This window comes from Clavispora lusitaniae (assembly GCF_014636115.1).
Source record: "Clavispora lusitaniae strain FDAARGOS_655 chromosome Unknown tig00000185_pilon, whole genome shotgun sequence".
NCBI lineage: Eukaryota > Fungi > Ascomycota > Pichiomycetes > Serinales > Metschnikowiaceae > Clavispora > Clavispora lusitaniae.
Genome location: NW_027093979.1, coordinates 666,996 through 688,196, shown reverse-complemented (window position 1 = coordinate 688,196; position 21,201 = coordinate 666,996). Strand labels below are relative to the sequence as shown.

At 46.2% G+C, this 21,201-nt stretch overlaps 9 protein-coding genes across 9 annotated transcripts; 5 read left to right on the top strand and 4 right to left on the bottom strand. All coding sequences in view use genetic code 12, as the record gives it.

Annotated features, from left to right (window-relative positions):
* Positions 1–60: 60 nt before the first annotated feature.
* FOB63_003979 (uncharacterized protein) lies at positions 61–2,487 on the top strand (the record flags this gene model as incomplete). The annotated part of the gene is made up of 1 exon (XM_002614454.2): positions 61–2,487. One exon carries the CDS (start codon positions 61–63, stop codon positions 2,485–2,487), a length of 2,427 nt encoding a protein of 808 aa, XP_002614500.2.
* A 239-nt stretch (positions 2,488–2,726) lies between these two features.
* On the top strand, positions 2,727–3,268 carry FOB63_003978 (uncharacterized protein; the record flags this gene model as incomplete). The annotated part of the gene is made up of 2 exons (XM_066102369.1): positions 2,727–2,767; positions 3,007–3,268. 2 exons carry the CDS (start codon positions 2,727–2,729, stop codon positions 3,266–3,268), a joined length of 303 nt encoding a protein of 100 aa, XP_065958311.1.
* A 194-nt stretch (positions 3,269–3,462) lies between these two features.
* Positions 3,463–4,608, top strand: FOB63_003977 (Gly1p; the record flags this gene model as incomplete). Its single annotated transcript, XM_002614456.2, has 1 exon — positions 3,463–4,608. One exon carries the CDS (start codon positions 3,463–3,465, stop codon positions 4,606–4,608), a length of 1,146 nt encoding a protein of 381 aa, XP_002614502.2.
* Positions 4,609–6,707: 2,099 nt separating this feature from the next.
* Positions 6,708–8,489, top strand: TPO3 (spermine transporter; the record flags this gene model as incomplete). Its single annotated transcript, XM_002614458.2, has 1 exon — positions 6,708–8,489. The coding sequence occupies one exon, from the start codon at positions 6,708–6,710 to the stop codon at positions 8,487–8,489; it is 1,782 nt and encodes a 593-aa protein (XP_002614504.2).
* A 156-nt stretch (positions 8,490–8,645) lies between these two features.
* FOB63_003975 (alkaline phosphatase) lies at positions 8,646–10,307 on the bottom strand (the record flags this gene model as incomplete). The annotated part of the gene is made up of 1 exon (XM_002614459.2): positions 8,646–10,307. The coding sequence occupies one exon, from the start codon at positions 10,305–10,307 to the stop codon at positions 8,646–8,648; it is 1,662 nt and encodes a 553-aa protein (XP_002614505.2).
* Positions 10,308–10,828: 521 nt separating this feature from the next.
* On the bottom strand, positions 10,829–11,863 carry FOB63_003974 (uncharacterized protein; the record flags this gene model as incomplete). The annotated part of the gene is made up of 1 exon (XM_002614460.2): positions 10,829–11,863. The coding sequence occupies one exon, from the start codon at positions 11,861–11,863 to the stop codon at positions 10,829–10,831; it is 1,035 nt and encodes a 344-aa protein (XP_002614506.2).
* A 511-nt stretch (positions 11,864–12,374) lies between these two features.
* FOB63_003973 (uncharacterized protein) lies at positions 12,375–13,541 on the bottom strand (the record flags this gene model as incomplete). Its single annotated transcript, XM_002614461.2, has 1 exon — positions 12,375–13,541. One exon carries the CDS (start codon positions 13,539–13,541, stop codon positions 12,375–12,377), a length of 1,167 nt encoding a protein of 388 aa, XP_002614507.2.
* A 772-nt stretch (positions 13,542–14,313) lies between these two features.
* On the bottom strand, positions 14,314–16,614 carry LEU1 (3-isopropylmalate dehydratase; the record flags this gene model as incomplete). The annotated part of the gene is made up of 1 exon (XM_002614462.2): positions 14,314–16,614. The coding sequence occupies one exon, from the start codon at positions 16,612–16,614 to the stop codon at positions 14,314–14,316; it is 2,301 nt and encodes a 766-aa protein (XP_002614508.2).
* Positions 16,615–18,026: 1,412 nt separating this feature from the next.
* Positions 18,027–20,669, top strand: FOB63_003971 (cullin; the record flags this gene model as incomplete). Its single annotated transcript, XM_002614463.2, has 1 exon — positions 18,027–20,669. The coding sequence occupies one exon, from the start codon at positions 18,027–18,029 to the stop codon at positions 20,667–20,669; it is 2,643 nt and encodes an 880-aa protein (XP_002614509.2).
* Positions 20,670–21,201: the final 532 nt, after the last annotated feature.

Below are 21,201 nucleotides of genomic sequence, written 5' to 3'. Positions count from 1 at the left end.
TTAACGCCATCTGGATCACTCCTTTTCCTGGCGCTTCCACTCCAGTGCTTTTTCAACTCCATGATAGAAGTGCTACTAACAGCAATTCCATCGCTCTGTTGGTTATTCTTCAGATGCTATCAGCTTTTCCAAACACCCGCGGATCAGTTGGCTCGCCAACTAAATGTTGATATCCCTCGTACTCCTGTGGTGTGTGTTGATCAGCTTGGTTCTGATCACGCCTCCATTCACTGGGACATTGAAACGTCTCCAGACGAGAATGTCTTTTTCGTGCTTTTGGTGAATGGCAAAGACGCGGGCACATTAGCCGCCAACTCTGCAAGATTAAGCAATTTGCTTCCTGATACTTTATACGTGATTCAAATCTTGGCTGTAAACGCCATCAGCAATTTTCGTTCGCAATCCAGCGCTCTTTTCATCCATACTTTGCCTGCCAACTTCAAGGCTAAAGATTCCTCGTTGGAGATCGATTCCTTCCCTTTCCCTATTGCTAAAGAGGTTGAACTTCCATGCAACGTCTCTGAGGAAGATTTACGTAACTGTTCCTTAGACTTGCTACCAGAAGACGTCGACAAAATCAGCAATGAAAAAGTGCTTTCCCGCAACCTTTTCTTATACTTGAACGAGCTCGCCAGAGTCAAAAAGGAAACAAAAGAGGCCGCCTGCCACCAAAAGGAAGAAGAAGCTCAACTCAAAGAGTCAATAGAATGCTTCAAACGAGAGCTAAACGAGGGTTCCGACCTCCGGGCAAAGAAAGATTTGGATTTGAAAGATTTGGAAAAGAAAAAAAATGCCCTCACATTCACGAAATTGAAACTAACCAAACAATTAAAGTCCTACGAGAGTCACAGAAACATGCATGTCAGTAAAATATCCGAAATGAAAAGCAAGGTGGCAAAGTTGCAAGAAAAACACCACCACATGATCAACACCAACGAAACAGAAAAATCCAAAACCCATGAGCAGGTCGCCGAATTGAACTTTATGATAAATGATATCAAGGCTGAAATAAACTCCATTGAGGAGTCCGTTAAAGGTTTAACGAGTGAGCGCAAGAATCTTTCCACATTAGTTCAAAGTTTACAACCTCTCGTTAATCAGTTTGTATCCCCGCCAAACTTGGCTAACACGGAGACACAGTCTGCTCCCCAATCTTCAGCGGAAATTTTCACTCGTGATGGCTTATTGACGAAGTTGGGTTTGGGTGTGCTTCAAAAAATTTACGAACTAAGACCTGACTGGGAACCGGAGATCAACAAGGAACTAGAGCATATGATCACGTTGGAGAATTCGTGGAAAGCAGAATTCAGAGCTACTATACAACGTTTTGTCACTATCCACAACAGTATCGAGATTGCTCGAAGCAATAAGGATCCGGGTTACGAACCTAATTGTCTCACGGAGTATACTGCAAGCGTCGAATTTGGCGGTTTCAGCAATGCTCTTTCGAAGTTCAAGAAGAAGTCTTACCTTACCGGAGACGGATCAGGACCTAGTTCGCCTTCACCAGACGGAAGCTTCGATAATTGGTACGGTCATTTTGGCCATGTGTACGAGGACCAGAGCGCAAATGCTACAACCAACAGTTTGAACAATGTGGGGGTATCAGCCAGCATTAATGCTGCCGGAATCCCATCACAAACCCAATCCGTCACGCTGTTAGTGGCGTCTGGTAATGGTCAACTGGATCAGTATGCTCCACTGTACCTTGGAAATCAGATGGATCAGACACAGCCTACAAATGATTACATGGGAGACGTATCCTTTGGCGCACCCCAAGTTTATGCCAGCTCCAATTATGAGAATAACAACTTCGCGGAATCAGCACCATTCATTGATCAGAGAATGTACAATGACAATGGGTTGTACGCCGAGAACAGAAGTTACGGCGACAGCACGGCCAACCTAGCAACTCCGCAACAGATGCAATACCTCCAGTCTGATTATGACCCTCAGATCCCACTTCCGGAGCTTGGACTGTCGATTCCCCACACATCCATGCAACAGTATGCGCAGAACATCCGTCAGAGTTTTCCTTGTGAGGACCCAGTCTACAGCGTGCGGTCTCCTACACCAGAAAACGGGTTTTTGCAGCCGTCTATGAACACGCTTTGGCAGAACTCAAGCCAAGCCAGTTTCCGCGACCAGATGCGCCCATTTCTGGGTCTTCCGCTCCTGCCTGCGTCTGCCCATATGGATCTAGCCATGCCCCAGCTGCAACTGACGACATTACCTAATGATAATCATTTGTTCAACAGCCTTTTGCTCTCGTCCAGCACATCCCAGTTGTCGAACAATATCTGGCTGGACCGGCCCATGACCACTTCGTATAGTCACAATCGCAACATCTCAGGCGGTAGTCTGTTGTGGCGGAATGACTTGGCGCGGCCAGAGGCACCATCGTTGGGGTTGATGTCCGAGTTTCTTCCATTTGCGTCTGTGCCGGGCAGAGAAGAGGTTGGCGATGAAGAAAAGGTGCCCATGTGACAAGTAATGTACGAAGCAAGAAAAAAGGAAGCTGTAGAATACGTGGCCATAGTAAGAAAGATCCATGAGTGCTCGAAATTATTTTAGACTACGGGAATATATGAAGCGACTAGAACACGTTAACTAGGAGATGAAGGTTGGATTTCATTTCGCACCCACATTCTGTGTGCCATAAAATATTTGCAGATTTCTTGGCCAGATTTCTTGACCAGAACCACCACACTTCTTGCTTGGGTGGTATGATTAGGGCAAGAGTATTTTCTTTGAAAGGGCCCTGCACGTATACGGAAAAACGGTTATTGTGCGAAGGAATACGGCATTTTTCGTCGGAGGAGAAAATGAGGGGCCACAAGAGGAGAAAGAGCAAAGAGAGAAAAAAGAAGAGAAAGAAAAAGGAGAGAAGAAAAAAAAAAAGAAAAGAAACAGAAGGGAGATGGGCATGCGAGGAAAATTGGGGGAAGAAACGAAGATAAAAGAAATCTAAGACATTGCGAAGGCAGACCAAACAAAAGAAATGAGGGGATTACAATTAAAAGTGCCGCGACAGAATGCCGCAGGTGTCAAAAACGGCGGGCATCGGAGGCACGGGTGTGTTTTCCTTCCATCCAGCTCTACAGGGCCCTTTCTCTTTACAAAAGCTGCAACGGTGTGCCTAAGCACGAGAATAGGAGACGTAGGAAGAGACGTACGAAGAGACGGGGCGAAAAGTTGTGGGGCAGCGATGTTTGTGCAATTGCTCCAGTTATCAGACTTGCGGTCCATCTGCACGCGCGCATATTAGTCATCGCGAGCATATATAAAAGTACATCTACACCAGGAGGTCATTTCATTGTCTGATTACTACATTTCGGCATCTGGTCTGTTTCGCTGGCCTATTTCGCGCGGTCTATTGATCCCTTTTGCTCCTTTTGCTTCCTTTTGCTCCTTTGCTTCTGAGCATTTGCTGACTTGCATACTTTATCCGGCTGATCCAGAATGACAGTCGAAAACGAAAACTTCCCCACCCACAACGAGTTCCGCAGCGATACGTTCACGGTGCCCACGAAAGCCATGAACGACGCGGTGGTGCAAGGGCTTGTTTCCGGCTCGCTCACAGTGGGCGACTCGGTCTACAAAGAAGACCAGGAAACGTTGCGGCTCGAGCAGAAGTTGTGCGACCTCACCGGCAAAGAGGCGGCGCTCTTTTGCGTTTCGGGCACCATGTCCAACCAGATTGCGTTGCGTGCCAACTTGGTGCAGCCTCCGTACTCCATTCTCTGCGACTACAGGGCGCACGTTTTCTTGCACGAGGCGGGCGGCTTGGCCACCTTGTCGCAGGCTATGGTGCACCCGGTTGTGCCGGCCAACGGCAACTACTTGACCCTTGACGACATAATCGAGAACTTCACGCCCGACGACGGCGACATCCACGCCGCCCCGACCCGCGTCATCAGCTTGGAGAACACTTTGCATGGCATGGTGATGCCGCTTGACGAAATCCGCCGCATCAGCGAGTTTGCTCGCGCGCACCGCATCCGCCTCCACTTGGACGGCGCGCGCCTTTTGAACGCGGCGGTGGCGCTGGGCGAGTCTTTGCGCGCCTACTGCGAGTGCTTCGACCTGGTGTCCATCTGCTTGTCCAAGTCGTTGGGCGCGCCCATTGGTTCGGTGCTTGTGGGCGACCAGCGCTTCATCGATAAGGCGAACCACTTCAAGAAACAGTGCGGCGGCGGTATACGGCAGAATGGTATCAATGCCCTTATGGCGTCCGTGGCGCTCGACTTGAACATGGCGCGCATAGCTGAGGGCCATTTTTGGGCGCGCAGCGTGGCAGATTTCTGCCTTGAGCACGACATTGCATTGGAGTCGCCCGTGGACACAAACTTTGTGTTTGTGGACTTGAAGAAAAACAAAATGGACGATGCCTTATTGGCCCAGTTGGGCGAGAAACACAATGTGAAAGTGATGGGCGGCCGTCTTGCCTTCCACTTCCAGCTCAGCGCGCAGTCGGTCGAGAACTTGAAGCGCGCCCTTTTGGAGTGCAAGCAAGAGGCGCTCCGCAACCCGTTCGAGGGCAGACGCTGCAACAAGCAGATGTACAATGTGGAGGTGATCAAAAAGCTTCAGGACAGGCAGGAATAAGGGCTCGGTACATTGCATCATGGGATAAGTGGATGGTCATATATGAATACACTACTAATGAGAGAAGGGGACTATCTGTATGACTGTAGGTAAACCCACATGGAATTGACTTTCATCACCTAACATGGCAATATTAGGTGTTCTTAGGTTATAGAGATGTTATATTCCACTTAATTTAGGTTTACCTCATACTAATATAGAAACAGAATTGACTATGCTACATGTGATAATTTAACATATCTTCTGTTACTCAGACCATGAACATACTTCTGTTATTCAGACCGTATCTTTTCTCTATATCCTCAATTGACCCCACCCTTCTACTCTGCTTCATTACACGGTCAGCTTGGCCCATGTAAAACCGTATCCATCCAGCTAACTTATTAATTGTGCGAATCGATGGAACAGTCCAGAAATGTATTGCGAGAAAAACACTTTAGCTGGTCAACATCCCGCTTGAATCTGAAAAGCGTTCATGTCCGTGATTGAATCTTTCATATTGTAGTACCCGGTGTCTATATTAGCCTCTCCATCCGAGCCCTGCCATTAGTGTCTTCAAGCCTCTGCTATCTTGGCATATGCATACGACTGGCCGATATACCCGCATGAGTGTCCCACATATTATCCGTGCGAGATGATCCGTCTATTACACAGTGTCTTTATTAGTAGACTCTGTTATCAGTCACGTTCGTCAGTCACGTTCGTCAGTCACATTTATCAGCACCAGCCATCAAACTCTTAATTTTGCATCTGTTGATAAACGCTACTACATAACATACGACAGCCTCATGCGTTTTTCAGATGGCGTTATCACTGGCAAAACGGGCTAGGGCATGCGCCTATATTTCTGATGCACACCCGCATGTTCCGGAGCGCAGAAAAAAACTTCTCCACGCTTTCCGCTCTGGAGAAAAAAAGAACTTTGCAAACACAAAACAGCGCCTCCTATAAGCCTCCACAGTCTCTATTGCCCTTGTTGTAGTCATAAAACATGGATGGGTCCCTAACAGCATGGCATGGGCCCGGTGAGGTCACGTGCCCATCAATAATAAAACCTCGATTGTTCCGCCTCATGAGCTGCGCCGTGAAAGCCCTGGCGTGCACATGGACCAGTATGGAAGGTCACTAAAGGAATAATGCATTTCCGCCGTTACGCGATGCGGGAATTGTAGAACGCATAACGCTACCAATCTCAAGTGTCCAAAAGAAGAAACAATGACCTTAGCCGGCACATCTTGATCTCAGGCAACGCCCCTGAAAACACATCCCCAGGCGGGTATTTCTTTTTGCACAAGCTTAAATCAACTTTCGAAATACTCCCAGTGCAGATACCCAGTGGCGCACGTGACCTGCTTTTTTAAGGCGGGTCCGGAACCCGGAGAAACCCAGCCGCACGAACATCCGGACGGTGGCTACATCTACACCATTCGGAATGTGGGCAGCGATTGCCAGAGGAAAAAAAAGAAGCAAAGCAAAGATGTAAATGGAGCACGGGAAACGAAGACCCGTTTATTTCTTTTAAGGGCGCTGGGCCAAGCAAAGTGCACCTTTTGGGCCATTTGCACAACTGACTGGAATAAGAAAAGATGCACCCGTACCTCTGCAGTATAGGCCACCACACCACTCTCTGCATCATCCCTTAATACGAAAAAAAATAAAAAAAGGAAAGCGCACCAACTGCTTGCCTACAAACCCAACGCTAGACATGCAAGACCGCCAACTTCAAGATGGGCAAGCCCTCCCGTCCCAGCAATCCGGAAGCTGGCCTTTCTGGTTTCTGAGTCATGAGAATCCGCGCTTTTATCACCCACGCTAAACGGCCGGGAACTTGTTCCGTGCATATGTGCAGGGGCATATCCGAAGCACGGCTGCGACTACGATAGCAATTGGCTTTCCATGGAAGCACCACTGGAGATATAAGTAGGGCGCATTCGCAGTATATGGAGGCGTGTTTTTAGTTCCGCACAGTCCTTCTACCTTTGCCTTTTCCCCATACATCTGAGGCTTCTACTCAAGTAGTTTACAAAGCATTAATCTACCTTTCTACCCTCATCTAATAAAGAAGGCCCGACTAAGCAAAAAAAAAAAAATTATCCGTCATGCCCAACCAATCTGATTCCGAGTCCTTGAACTCGATGGACTTGGTGCCCCAGGAATTCACCAAGCCCGAAGAAGACTCCATTGTTTCCAGAATCAACTCTCGATACTCTGTGGGCGAGTCCGTGTCCAACTCGGCGCGTTTGACCAAGACAAGAACGGAAACGGCCCGTTCCTTGTACGACTTGGGTGTGGGAAGCTCGGCTCCCATGCCTGATATCACCGCTCCTCCCGTGAAGAATCCCGTTTTCCCTGAGGAGTATACGCTAGAAACAGAAACCGGTTTGGTGCCTGTGCAGACCTTGGCGTCGTTGGGAAGAGTCAAGACCATTGTCTCCTCCTTGGCCGACGAAGAAGTCAGCGAGAAGTTGGAAAAACTAGATCCGGAAATCGAGTTTGTCACTTTCCAACTCAACGACCCTGAAAACCCCCACAACTGGTCTATGGCCTGGAAGTGGTGGTATACTTTTGTGTACTCGTGGGCTGTCATTAGTGCTGCCTACGGTTCCTCTTCTTTGGCCGGTGGTCTTGGCCTCATCAACGAAAAATACCATGTTTCCACTGAAGTTTCTACTCTTTGTGTTTCTTTGATGGTCATTGGTTTCCTTGTTGGTCCATTGCTCTGGGCTCCATTGTCAGAGCAAATTGGTAGAAGACCCGTTTACTTCATCAGTTTCTTCTTGTACACCATATTCAACATTCCTGTCGCATTGTCTCCCAACATCGGAGGTGTTTTGGTGTGTCGTTTCCTTCTTGGTGTCTTTGCTTCTTCTGCATTGACCAACGTTGGTGCTAGTTTGGTGGATCTCCATAATGAAACCCGTGGTTTAGCCATTGCATTTTTCTCTTTTTGCCCTTACTCTGGTCCTGTCCTTGGTGGTATCGTCAATGGTTTCATCAGTGTTGATAGCGGAAGATACAGTTTGATGGTTTGGATGAACATGGCATTCGCTGGTGTCATGTGGATTCTCATGGCCACGATTCCAGAAACCTACGCTCCAGTGATTTTGAAGCAGAGAGCAAAGCGCTTGAGAAAGGAGACTGGTAATGATAAAATCATGACTGAACAAGAGGCTACACCTATGAGTTTTGGTGAATTGGTTAACAACAACTTGGTCAGACCACTTAAGTTTATCGTTCAAGAGCCTGTGTTGGATCTTGTTTGTGGATTCGTCGCTCTTATCTACGCCTTGTTGTACGCTTTCTTCTTTGCATACCCATATATCTTCAGCAAGTTGTACGGCTTCAAAGACGACAAGATCGGATTGATGTACGTGCCTATTCTTATCGGTGCTGGTTTTGCGGTGTTGACAACTCCCATCTTGGAAAAAAGATACATCCGTCTTTGCAAGATCAGACCTCCAACCCCAGAAGACAGACTTATGGGTGCTATGATTGGCTCGCCTTTCCCATGTATTGCTCTTTTCATTTTGGGTGCAACCTCGTATAAGCACGTTTTCTGGGTCGGCCCTGCCCTGTCCGGTATTGCATTTGGATATGGTATGGTTTTGATTTATTACTCGTTGAACAACTACATTATTGACACCTATGCCAAGTATGCCGCCTCTGCTTTGGCCACCAAAGTTTTCTTGAGAAGTGCCGGTGGTGCAGCATTCCCATTGTTTGTCACCCAAATGTACAAAGGTTTGGGTCTTCAATGGGCTAGTTGGCTTTTAGCGTTTGTTTCCTTGGCGATGATTTTAGTTCCTTTCAGTTTCTACAAGTTTGGTGCTGGTTTGCGTGCCAAACTTTGCAAAGAAGACTACACTGTGCATCACGATTAAGTGTGGCCAAAATTACCTTTGGCGAATGGAAAGGAAAAATATAGATCCTTCTTCCCCTCCCATGAGCTCGTAAAGAGCTATGCATTAATTATCTTTCGCCATCTTTTTATTATATATTGCTTTATATTTATATTGGGTCGGGTATATATAGCTATACTAATTTTTACTATTTTGCATACATCCAGAGTGCTGTTCCCCCATTGCTGCAACATGTAAACTGTCCACTTGAGCCTCGGCCATTGCTCCAGGAGAATGGTGAGTTTTCCGTACCAATTCGGTAACTTTCTTCAAATCCACATGGGTAAGAGACTCCATGAACGAGCCAATCTCTATATTCTCGTGATTTCCAAGTAATCCCGTGTATGGGTCCCTTTGGTAAAGGAGTTCGTCAATTCTTTTGGAATTGGAGTACGCGTAAATATTCACATCAACTGCTGAGTGGCCGTGGGTAGTCCAGCCCGTTCTCGAACGGATGGAAACCATATTGTTGAGAAAGTACATAAGCTCAGATTGAATGTTGGCCAATTTCTTAACCGTGTAAATTTCTCTCTGCGTGTAGTCGTAGATTCCAAGGTCTTGCTCGAAAATGGACTTGGCAATAAAATCAGAAAAGCTCTCATCATCTTTGAAAATGTTGGACTGTTTGGCAGATACAATTTTGCTAGCCAAATAATCACCAGAGTGAGTACTGTTCAACAAAACTTGAGGGTACCAAATGTAATCCGGATACGATTTCGACACTTGTCTAGAGGTAACCAATCCTCCAGTCTCGTGGTCAGAAGTAGAGATGGCGACTGTCTCAACGTCAGAATTGTCTATGAAGGAAAGAACTTCTTTGAAAGCTTCGTCATAGGCCAATACTTCTCTCACTTGCGCGGCTGGGTCATTGTGATGGCCCGCGTGGTCGATTCTCGAGCCTTCAATAAGCAAAAAGAAACCGTGGTCAGAGTTTTCGGTGGCCTTGCTCAATGCGGTCAATGCTGTTTTCACCTGTTCGGCCAAAGACGGATATTCACTGGCATTTCTGTCAATGTCGTAGGGGATGTCTGTCTGGGCTAAAAGACCCAAAAGAGGCAAGCTGACGTTTTCACCTCCGGCCAAAGCGTCAAAGTCTGCTCTGTTCTCAACATACGACCAGTTGCCCTCCTTTGCCTCTTCCACCAAGTTTCTTGAGTCTGCACGACAGCCTCCAGCGGATTGAGGTAAAAAGTGGCATCTGCCTCCACCCAAAATCAAGTCCACCATGCGGCCCAAGGGGTACCCGCCAAGCTGTTGTTCAGCAATAAGGTCCTCTTGGAAACGGTAATCGACGTGTGAACTGAAGGCTGCTGGTGTGGCGTCGGTGATTCGTGTCGTCACCACTAAGCCAGTGTGCCAACCTTGCAACTTCAAGGCTTCCAAGATGGTTCCGCAGGGGTTTTTGTTTGGGTCAACGCCAATGGCACCATTGTAAGATTTGAGGCCACAACTGAACGCCGTGGCGCCAGCAGCTGAGTCTGTCACCAAACTGCTACTGGAACGGGTTCTGGACAGACCCACAAGAAATTTGTCGAGCGCCAAAATATCGCCGATAGGCAAGTTATCTCTGTGCTGTCTGAAGGAGCGGGCAAGCGACAACGAGGCAGGGCCCATGCCGTCTGTGACCATAAAAATGACATTCTGTTTCTTGGGCGGAGCCTGGTGGAACGAAATGTCTAAATGCGACAGCAAAATGTACAAGACCAAGACACCAATCAAGGTGAAATGGTTGAAGACGTAAGAAGTCCAGCGGCTGGGCGCTCTGTTGTAGACAGAGAAGGGCTGATTTTTTTCCAGCATTGGCTAAGGTAAAGAAAACGAAAAGAAAGTGGTTGGCGTTGCGTCGGAGATAGTGCTGGCGAGCATCACGTGGGCTTATCAGGACAATAGCCTAATACAGAAGACAGAACGCTCGAACGGGATATATTGATGGATAAGGTTATTTGACCTTTGTGGGTTTTTATGGCAATTGATAGATATTCAAGTGTATGAGGGAGTCACCAGAAATTGTGTGTGATACTATGTTGTGCAAGTGTGCCAACCTAACTAACTTTCTATGATAGGCACAGGACAATGTGTTTCATTAAAGAGACTTATGGTAGACAGATCCTGATGAATATATGTTTTCAAGCAGATTGAAACTTCTGTACTTCTATATGGTAATAATCTCTATGATTAAAACTTGTGCTTCCATTTGGTAATAACCTCTACGATTAAAACTAGTGCTCTATATGGCTGAACTTTTGCTTATCTGGTAGCACGTTATATAAGGTAATTCTATAGCCAATCCCCACATCAAAAGTTCATCTTAATATAAAAATCTACACAAAATCTAGCTCAGTGCCTTCTTTTGTGTTCATGACTAGCTTTGCCATGGCAATGTCCATAACCAGAAGCCCCACCAATTTCTGCCACACAACTCCAGTCGCAGTGGAAAGCCTTTCGAGATTTACGGCGCTGCCATACAATTCCGTCAAGCTGACCAACTGGCTCTTTTTGATTTTTCCCTGGATCAATTCGCCCGCCTCGGCAAGCGTGTGGTCTTTTGAATCCACAAGGACTGCCGTGTCTTGCTCTGTATAGTGCTTTTCAATAAATTGCAAGTCGAGCTCGATCATGTGCGGCTTGTAAGAACCAATGACAGACACAAACTTTGTAAAAGCCGGATCAGTGTTGAGGTACTCCTTACGAATAATTCCCTCTTGTGATGGAGTACATCCAAAGACAATGGAGGAGTTTTGCACATGTTTCTTGACCTTCTCTGTTTCCTCTAGTTTTATCGCCTCCACAGGCACACGAATGTGGGAGCTCAATTCTTGAGCCAACAGGGCGCCACTTGATCTGCTGATAACGTTAACTCGTTCGATACGATCTTGAAACAATTGCACAGCGAGATAAACGTGCCAAAAAGCCTGGGGCCCAGATCCAAAGACCAGCAACTCTGGGAGCATCTTGGTCGAGTCGCCCAAGACCCGAGCGAGGCCTAAACTGCTGGCCAAAGCCGTCCGGAAAGCCGTGAGCGATTTCGCATCCACGATAGCTTCAAGCTGACCAGTATACTCGTTTAGGACCATCACACAACCTTGGAAACCCAACCCTTTCTTGGCATTTGTGGGGCCGCCCGAGATCACCTTGACTCCAACTTTATGTGGTGCAATACATGGCATAAACAAGTGGGTGGTATCGGAGTCTGGCGTATTGGACACACGAACCGTGCGTTCGGGTGCAATATCGGGATTCTCTTCGTACTCGGCAAGCGCCTTTAATAGAGTAGGATGAAACTCATTTAGAATCGACTCCTTGTTGAGTGCCGAAAGGAGATGGCGCACCACTTGTGAGTCGGAAACAACCTTCATGGAAAGAAAAGTGGGCCAAAATAATCTTTGGTGGGGCCTTATCAGATGCGCGAGGCCGGAACCGGGCCGGGATTAGATTGACACTTTTTTTTTTTTTATTTTATTTTTTATTTCTTATATTTGGCTGCTACAGTCAAATCATCCTTGAAGGAAGAGGAGTATATCGGGTCTATTGTGTATTCGCGGAGCCAGATGATCTTTCTTCTTGGGTTGATTTAGGAAATTACCAGAGGAAATTGTTCTCACATAGTCTTCAGTTCACAAGAAAGGAAACTGACGACAATGATTTACGTGACAATTAATAGGAAGGTCAATAGTTAGGTATTGTAACAACACAAGCACGTAGATGAAATGGGTGAACAAACAAAGCGGAAATTGTTTATTAACGAATTACAGTAAACACTACGTTTTGCAAAGCCTATCAATGAGCATCAAAGTATGGGTACGTTGTAGATGCTCAAATCTATCAGATAATGACATGCTCCATGTCAAATTTTTCACCAATCAGCTACTAATTGGCATAGACTTCCGAACCTATATGCTCAGACACGCCTTCTCTGACCATCTGCGACCGATACGACCGTAGTTCAGACATGATTCGAGCCAATGCAGCATCATTACGCCACTCGGGCAAGTACGTCGAGATTACATCCTCAACAGAGTGAATAAACGAGTATGTTAAAGCTCTCTTGGTGACGTTCTCAGAGAGAGAGTCGTCAACATTGTAGAGCTTGAACTTGACAGAGATTTTCTTGAGCGCAGAGAGGAAGGGTGATGTGCCTGCTTCCAACTGAGTGGAAACGATGGATTCGACTGCATTGCAAGAACAAAGCTCAAAGAAAAGTCGCTGGAGCTTATTAAGCTCGTGCTGGTGCAAAATCGAGCCTGCGATTTCGCAACAGTTGGCAGTGGAAGCTTCCCAGATTAAAAATGAGGTGCGGACATTATCTAGTGATTTGATGGTGGATTTCTCCAGGCCCATTTGAATGTAATCGAAATAGAATTTCCACACGATTCTTTCGTAGAACGGCGATAGCTTCTGTTGGCGGATGAGGGGCAAAAACTTGTGGTCAAACTCGTCTCTCAAGAGTCGCACTATCAGAAGCGGTTGGTTCAAGTCATGATACTTTTTCAAAAGCAAGATTTTGAACTCGGAAAAGTTCAACTCGGACCAGCCGTTCTTCTCAAATGCGCTTTGGTCTAGATTGTTGACATCAAATGGGAGCCGCGAGAGCTGCTGAAGGTGCTTATTCAAAATAAACCTGGTCATGAGCGGAAGCGTCAAGCGGTTCTGGTAAAAAGAAAGTTTGGCCAAGTCCACAAGCTCGTCTTCGTTCTGTAAAGACCGCACATGGTTCATCAAATTTTTCTGCAGTGGCCGTTTGCTTGGTAATTCGTTGGCCACATGAAGATCCAGAATTAAGTTATGCAACTGGTTCGAGTGGTCCACGGCATGCATGTTGTATTGGGGCAACAACTCTTTTTCAATCTCGCTGTAATGCTCTGTGACAGGGCCCCGTTGTAAATTTCTGAGTATCAGCGGCTTGTAAGAGGGGACGTTTCTGTTGCTTTTCTTCGGAGACAAAAGGCCTAGGGCATCGGCCAAAAAGTCTGTTTCGCTTTTGTTTTTGGAGTAGTTCCGGGCCGCCACTAGGAGCCGTTGGCTGTTCAGTCTCATGGTGAACGTTAGATTGAGAGGTAAGGAACAGGTGAGTTTACAGATTAACGAGACTAGTGCAATTACATAACGGACTGATGATGCACACGAACATGCAGGTTTATAAAAGTAGCCATGTCAGAAGGAAAAGGAAAAGTAGGCCGGAGTATAGCTGGAACCATTTATGAATGTAATCCTTAGCATCAGACATAAGATCTCGCCAGTGAAATGGTATGGATTGGATAAGCAGTGTAGAAATGATATTTACTGTTTTCAACTATTATCATGCATATTCCATTGCCACTTCTTTTGGATCCAATCAAGGGTCCAGGATTAGTTATAAGCCTTAATTAAATTTCATTATGCGTACGTGAAAAACATAGAGCGATAGCTTCATTTCATAAGGTGCGGTAAGTATAGCCTTTAATGTAACATCAGATAAACATCGTGGCTGTCATGTAAAGACACTTAATAATTTTGTTTGATTTCTGAGTAGTACTATATTGACGAGAGCCTTCACTTTTGTGTATGAATGTTAATGGGCAATTTTCATTAAAGAAATAAAAGCGAAACTGGATGTCAAACTGGTGAAACAAGAGCTGAATGTACCGCCTAAAGAATTTGATTTTTTTCGGCTGTGCTTCAAACTCGTCCTCTTCTAGGCTTACCATTGCCTGATAGTCTGGCCAGCCAACGCATTCATAATATTTTACCTGATTTTTTTTTATTCGAGCTAGTGTCACAGACTAAACTACACGTTGTTATCATTCACTAGTTTGCATTAATTACCATATTACCACTCCTGGGTCTTAAGACCGTACTTGGACTTCTTAGAGCCTGTGATGGGTTTGATCAACTTGGATCCACCCTCCAAAAAGGAAAAGACGTCTCTTCTTCTCTCCTCGAATTTTCTGATAAACTCCTCTTTCTGCATGGTCAAGCCAATGTCATCTAAGCCATTAACCAAGCAGTGTTTTCTAAAAGGCTCGATATCAAAGTGCTCCACCAAAACGTCGCCATCTTCGTTTCTGATCTCCTGTTTAGGCAAGTCCACCGTAAGCTTCTTGCCCGCAGTAGCCACAGGGTACAATTTAGAGAGGATCACCTCTTGAGGAATTCTGATGGGCAACAAACCGTTCTTGCACGAGTTGTTGTAGAAAATGTCACCGAACGAAGGCGCAATCATACACTTGATGCCGAAATCTTTCAAGGCCCAAGGAGCATGTTCACGCGAGGAACCACAGCCAAAGTTGTCACCAGTGACCAACAAAATCTCGGCATTGCGGTAAGGAGGAACGTTCAAGGCGAAATCAGTCTCAACGTCTTTTCCTTCGGCGTCCTTGGTGAAACGCAATTCGTAAAACAACCCCTTCTTCAAACCGGTACGCTTGATGGTTTTCAAGAACTGCTTTGGAATGATAGCGTCGGTGTCGACGTTGGCCTTATCCAAAGGTGCAGTGATACCTGTCAAGACAGTGAACTTCTCCATGCCAGCTCCACCAACAGCAGGCGATTCAGTGGCAGGAATGTCGTTGAGTCTATCCTGGGCCAAAGACTCGCTCTCTTCCAATGGCTGCTTCTCGTGCTCGTACACGGCTTCTTGCAATTCAAGATCTTCGTTGGAGTCGATCTGAACAGCAGGCTCGTCGGCCGCATTGTACTTCCACTCACGAATATCGGTGAAGTGGCCCTTGATGGCAGCTGCAGCGGCCATGGCAGGAGACATCAAGTGTGTTCTTGATTTAGCACCTTGACGGCCTTCGAAGTTTCTGTTGGACGTCGAAGCGCATCTCTCCTCTGGGTCCAAAATGTCTGGGTTCATGCCCAAACACATGGAGCAGCCGGCTTCTCTCCACGAAAAGCCTGCAGCTTCAAACACCTTATCAAGACCTTCCTTTTCCGCTTGCTGCTTCACCAAGCCCGATCCTGGAACAACCAAAACCAACTTGACATTGTCGGCCTTGTGGTGGCCCTTGGCGACCTTGGCTGCCTCCCGCAAATCTTCAATCCGCAGGTTGGTGCACAGCCCGATGAAAGCCTTGTCGATGGTGATCTCCTGAAGAGGTGTGTTGGGCTTCAAGCCCTGGTATTCAAGCGCACGTTCCATGCCCGCCTTTTTGATTGGGTCTTGCACGGACGCTGGATCTGGGACACGGGCCGTGATGGGCAAAGCGTCCTGTGGGGAGTTGCCCCATGTGATGGTAGGAACGATATCTTGAGCGTGGATCAAAATGTCGTGGTCGAAGTGGGCGCCTTCGTCGGAGCGCAAAGAGGACCAGTACTTGACGGCTTTTTCCCACTCGGCGCCCTTGGGGGCCAATGGCCGGCCCTTGAGGTAGTTGAAGGTGATTTCGTCTGGGCGAATCATGCCGGCTCTGGCACCAGCCTCAATGGCCATGTTGCAGATGGACATTCTTGCCTCCATGGACAACGCTTCGATGGCCAGGCCTGCAAACTCAATGACAGACCCAGTTCCACCGGCAGTGCCAATGACACCAATGACATGCAAAACCAAGTCCTTCAGTGTGATGCCTGGAGCCAAGTCGCCCTCCACACGGATTCTCATGTTCTTTGACTTGGCCTGGATGATGGTCTGCGTGGCCAAGACATGCTCAACCTCCGAAGTACCAATACCAAAAGCCAAAGATCCAAAGGCACCGTGGGTCGAGGTGTGCGAGTCGCCACAGACGACAGTGGTGCCTGGAAGAGTGAAACCTTGCTCAGGGCCAATCACATGCACAATACCTTGGCGAGAGTCTTCCATGCCAAAGTAGGTGACGCCAAAGTCCCGAACATTCTGCTCCAAAGTCATCACCTGCAACTTGGAATCCTCTTGCTCCACAAACGTTTCGACGTTCTTGAAGTTGACACGCGACACCGTGGGGATGTTGTGGTCGACTGTGGCCAAGGTACAGTCTGGGCGTCTGACTTTTCTGCCAGCGTTTTTCAAGCCTTCAAAAGCCTGGGGAGACGTCACTTCATGGACCAAGTGACGGTCAATATAAAGAAGATAGGAGCCAGACTCGTCCTTGTGGACGATGTGGTCCTCGAACACTTTGTCGTACAAAGTTTTGGGTTGGGAAGATGCGGGCATCGATGGGTTTGCAGAAAATGCTGTTATGTCGGGTTATATACTTTTCGGTGACACATTTTGCCCCGAGCGGAATCGGCGCGGTTCCGGCGCGCACCTCCAGCCAATCACTCTAAAAGAATTATTAAAGCTGGCGTCACGTGCGCCGGTACCGGACAAACTGGGGTATCGGAACCAGGCCGTCAACTAAGATACGAAATCTGCCCTGATTCGCATGTTCAAGCGCAATATCTATCCTTTCTTTGTACCAGGATGTCGTATGTTAAAGTGTGAGGAGGAGGCACTGTAAAGCATATGCGCATACATATTGCTGATAGTACCATTTCCTGATGCGGTACTTTTGGCTTTTTTTAGGAGCTTTCGAAAGTAGCGTATTATTTCATTACTCTGGTCATTTATACCCTTATATTGGCAGTACATATATTGTATGAGGCGCCATAGGGTTCTGTGGGATAGCCTTGCAAACAAGACTGATTTCGCATTTTGAGTAGGCAAGTAAGCAAACGAAGCGATAAATACAGAGAAGAAGGAAGAAATCGCAAGGTTTCCTTACAACTGCTGAGGTGAAGACTCTGAAAAGTTTCGTGCTATATGGAATGTCACCGAGTAAGACCATTCTGACAGCCAAATAGACGTCCTTGTTGGATGTCATGACTTATGGAGAATATATCAGGAATCTGGCGAAATCGTATTTACGCTGATAGTATTCAGGGTCTTTCCTGCCTTGTCAGAAAATGTACTTGCTCTTGTTGTTTTATCTGCTCTTGTTGTATGCTCTTGGATTCTTGCTCAAAATGATAAGCATATGGACCAATAATAAAATTGGTTATAACTGAAGGAGGTTCTGGACTACATACTCGGTGATTTGCAACTGATGATATTATGGCTTCTCTTCTTAAGCCCTGGGCCTGTATATCTTCGTACTAATCTCACTTCTTCAGTCGATCTCTTGCAGTCATTGTCTGTCTTCCATTCTTCGCGTTTAGGCAATCTTGGAGTATTAATATAAATGTGTACTGTTCCAGTGCATGGGCTACATATCAGACAAAAACCAAACAAAATGCATGATAATCACATAATCACTTTTTAGTATCACTAGCTTCATAGCCCTTTTCCTCACTCAAATTATTTTATCGTGCCCCAATATCTTTTCCGATGCTTGGCCTAATTATGTAACCATGGGCCACTCACACATCTCTACGACTCAAATTTCGGGCCTAAAATTCAAAATTCCAAAAAAGAAAAATACCTTCTCTCCATCGTCAAAAACGATTCACTTTTTCCGTTTTTGGTAAACACCACCACCTTAGTAATTTTCATCAGTAGCCCCAAAGAACCATAGGCTTGATATGAGGTGTACGGGTCTTCAACCTCACTTAGACTTACATCTTGCCTTCCTTTGCAACTGAGCCAACATGATCCCCGCCGGAAGCAGGCGTTCGAAAATCCGGCCACCCAGAAAGTCGCTAGGGGGCCAGAACTCAAAAACAGACGACTCTCTAAGTTACGAAAGTGCATGGTCGGTGCTATCCAATGCCATAGTGCAGATCCAAAACAAAAACGTTTCCAACTTACTGTATGAACAGCTTTATCGCAAAGCGTATACATTGGTATTACGAAAGTACGGCGGGCGGCTATATGATGATGTATCCCGGTTGATTGGGGAGCATCTTGAAGCGCGGAGGAGAGCCATTTTGAAAGTCTATGATGACGCTCTAACCTCAAATGATGAAGAATTTCTCCAACTCACTATGCGTGAGTGGGCAGAACATCTCCAGCTGATGAAGTTCATCAGTGACGTGCTCATGTATCTCAACCGTGTCTATGTCAAGGAAAACAAGCGCTTGCTAATTTACGACCTCGGTATTGTGTTATTTGATTTACACTTTGTGCGCTACAACAACTCGGATATTGGCAATAAGCTAGTTACTATCATCTTGAATGAGATTGGGAAGAGCAGAAAGGGCCAGGTTATAACTACCAAGCTGTACATTTCTCAAGTCATTAGCATGTTTGAAACTCTTCTGCAAGAACACATAGGTTTGGCCAACTCTTTACCACAGGAGTTGTCGGGCTCCGACGATATGTTGTACCTGCTGCTATTTGAGCCAGCCTTTTTGCATAACTCTGAAGTTTTCTTCTCGAATTTGGCCGATGAATATCTTGCCTATGGCCAGGGCTCCAAGTACTTGCAGGATGTTTATCAGTTCGTGCAAGAAGAGGAAGACCGATTGAACCAATTTGTGTCAGATTCGACGCATCTGAAGCTTGTGTCATTGATGAACAATATTCTCATAAAGGACAAGATCGACCGCGTCATGTGCTATCCTATTGACCAGCAAGGCCTTCTGTATTGGCTAGAACCAATCATGATCCAGACAACGAATTCATCCGAACAGTTTGGTACCTCCAACGTCCGCAATCATACCGCAGAACTACATATTCTTTATGAGCTCGTTGGTCGGGTTGATCCCGATCGGAAGCTTCTCAAATTGCGCCTCAGAGACGTTATTGTTCTGCAAGGTACAGAACTCCCAAATATTATTCACACCATTTTGGAGCAACATGCCTCTGTTTCTGCACCAAATGGCTCCAAAAAATCATCATCCAGCAGTTCTTCCTCCTTTGCCATCCGTTGGGTTGACACGGTTTTGAATTATCAAAGACACCTCCTCCAGCTTGTCAAAGACGCTTTCAGTGGCGATGTTTCTATTGAGCATACCATATTTTCAGCCATGAGAGACTTCGTGAATGCTTCAAACCAACCACAGAAAAAGGCATCCAATGCTGCCCCACTCACAAATGCTCCAGAGCTTCTTTCCGTTTTCATGGACTCTTCAATCAAGCAGCTCTCGAAAGCTAATAGCTCCAAAAGATTGGCGACAGATGCCAATGCTAGTGTGGATGAAACGGAAGAGTTTTTGCATAATGCAGTTGCGTTCTTGAAGTTCATAAAAGACAAGGATGCTTTTGAGGCACATTATGCGGCGCATTTTGCCAAAAGGTTTCTCAATTCCAAGATATCCGTATCTGCTTCTTCGGGTGGGGGCTATGGTGGAGATTTAGAGGAGCTTGCAATTTCAAAATTGTCCGAAGAATTGGGAAGCGCATCTCTTGAAAAAATCACCAGGATGAAGAAGGATGTCAACCAGTCGGCCGAATTGACAAGAGAATGGAAAAACTACACGTCTGCACTCGAACTGGACTTGGTCGAACTCGAGTTGAAAATTTCCCATGTGTCCGATTGGCCAAATTCCATGACAAAGGACTACAAGAGTTTTGCTAGTGTCAATGGTACAGTGGGGTTCATATGGCCCAGCCAATTCCGGGAGACTATGAAAACATTTGAAGAGTTCTGGCAGACAGGTAAGAAGAACGATAACAAAACGTTATTTTGGTGTCCCAAGTTCGGTCTGATGGACCTTCGCATTACATACCCTTCAAAGACGTACGAAATCAACCTATCGACATATGCCGGTGTCATCATGATGCTTTTTGCGCCGCAATCGACAGATGGAGATGGGAACCCGGTGCTGGCATTTGATGAGAAACGAGAGTTAACGTACGAGGAGATCTTCGAGCTCACAAATATTCCAGAGGCGGACTTGAAACGACAACTCCAGTCAATTGCAGTTGCTCCTCGTCTGCGGCTTTTAGTCAAGATTCCAATGTCTAAAGATGTCAATCCTACAGATAAATTCAGATTGAATGACAAGTTTAAAGCGCCAGGAAATAAGGTTAAGGTACTCACGGTGTCCTCTTCGTCATCCGCCAAGCCCGAATCTGGCAAGAAGTCTATCAAGCAAGAAGAATCGGACGAAGTGAAGAGTAATATCGAGGAAAGAAGAAAGCATTTGGTGAACGCTGCCATCGTGAGGATCATGAAATCTCGCCAGACAATCAATCACAACGACTTGATTGCGGAACTCATCAAACAATTGCAAAACCAGTTCCAACCGCTGACACTTCTCATAAAGCAGCGGATTGAGGACTTGATCGAAAAAGAGTATTTGGAAAGAGACAATGATACTCCCAGCATATACCATTATGTGGCATAGAGTAAGTTTGGGCTAGTATACTATACTTAGAATTCTAAATGTGCATAGATAGAACAGTACTGATGGTCATTGTTTAGCTAGATTGCATTGATCGTAGAGAAACAAAAGGCTGGTAAAATTTGCCATGAAAATCTATTGATGCAGACAAATAAGCTTTGAAGAAACTCGTCTGTTGTCCATTCCTGATCTAAAATTAAGGTGATTCGCAATAATACGCTCATCTACTCATCTACTCGTCTATTCGCACTTCGTCAACGAGATTTAAACTCGCGACGGTGAAATTGGAAATCCACTTCAAACTCTCAAATTGCGTACATGGATCGGCCCCGCATGGGCTTTAGTCTCCTTAAATGCTCCGATTGCTTATATCATGCTTTAGATAATCCGCCTGTGCATTGGGGCGTCCTTCATATGGAGGCTGTCCCACTTGTCTTCTATTTATAGGTGTGGCCGGATTTACGCATTTTCTGTTTGCCTCGGGAACCGGGGACATAAAAGGCCCCGCGCTACAACGAATGATCTTGTGTCGTAA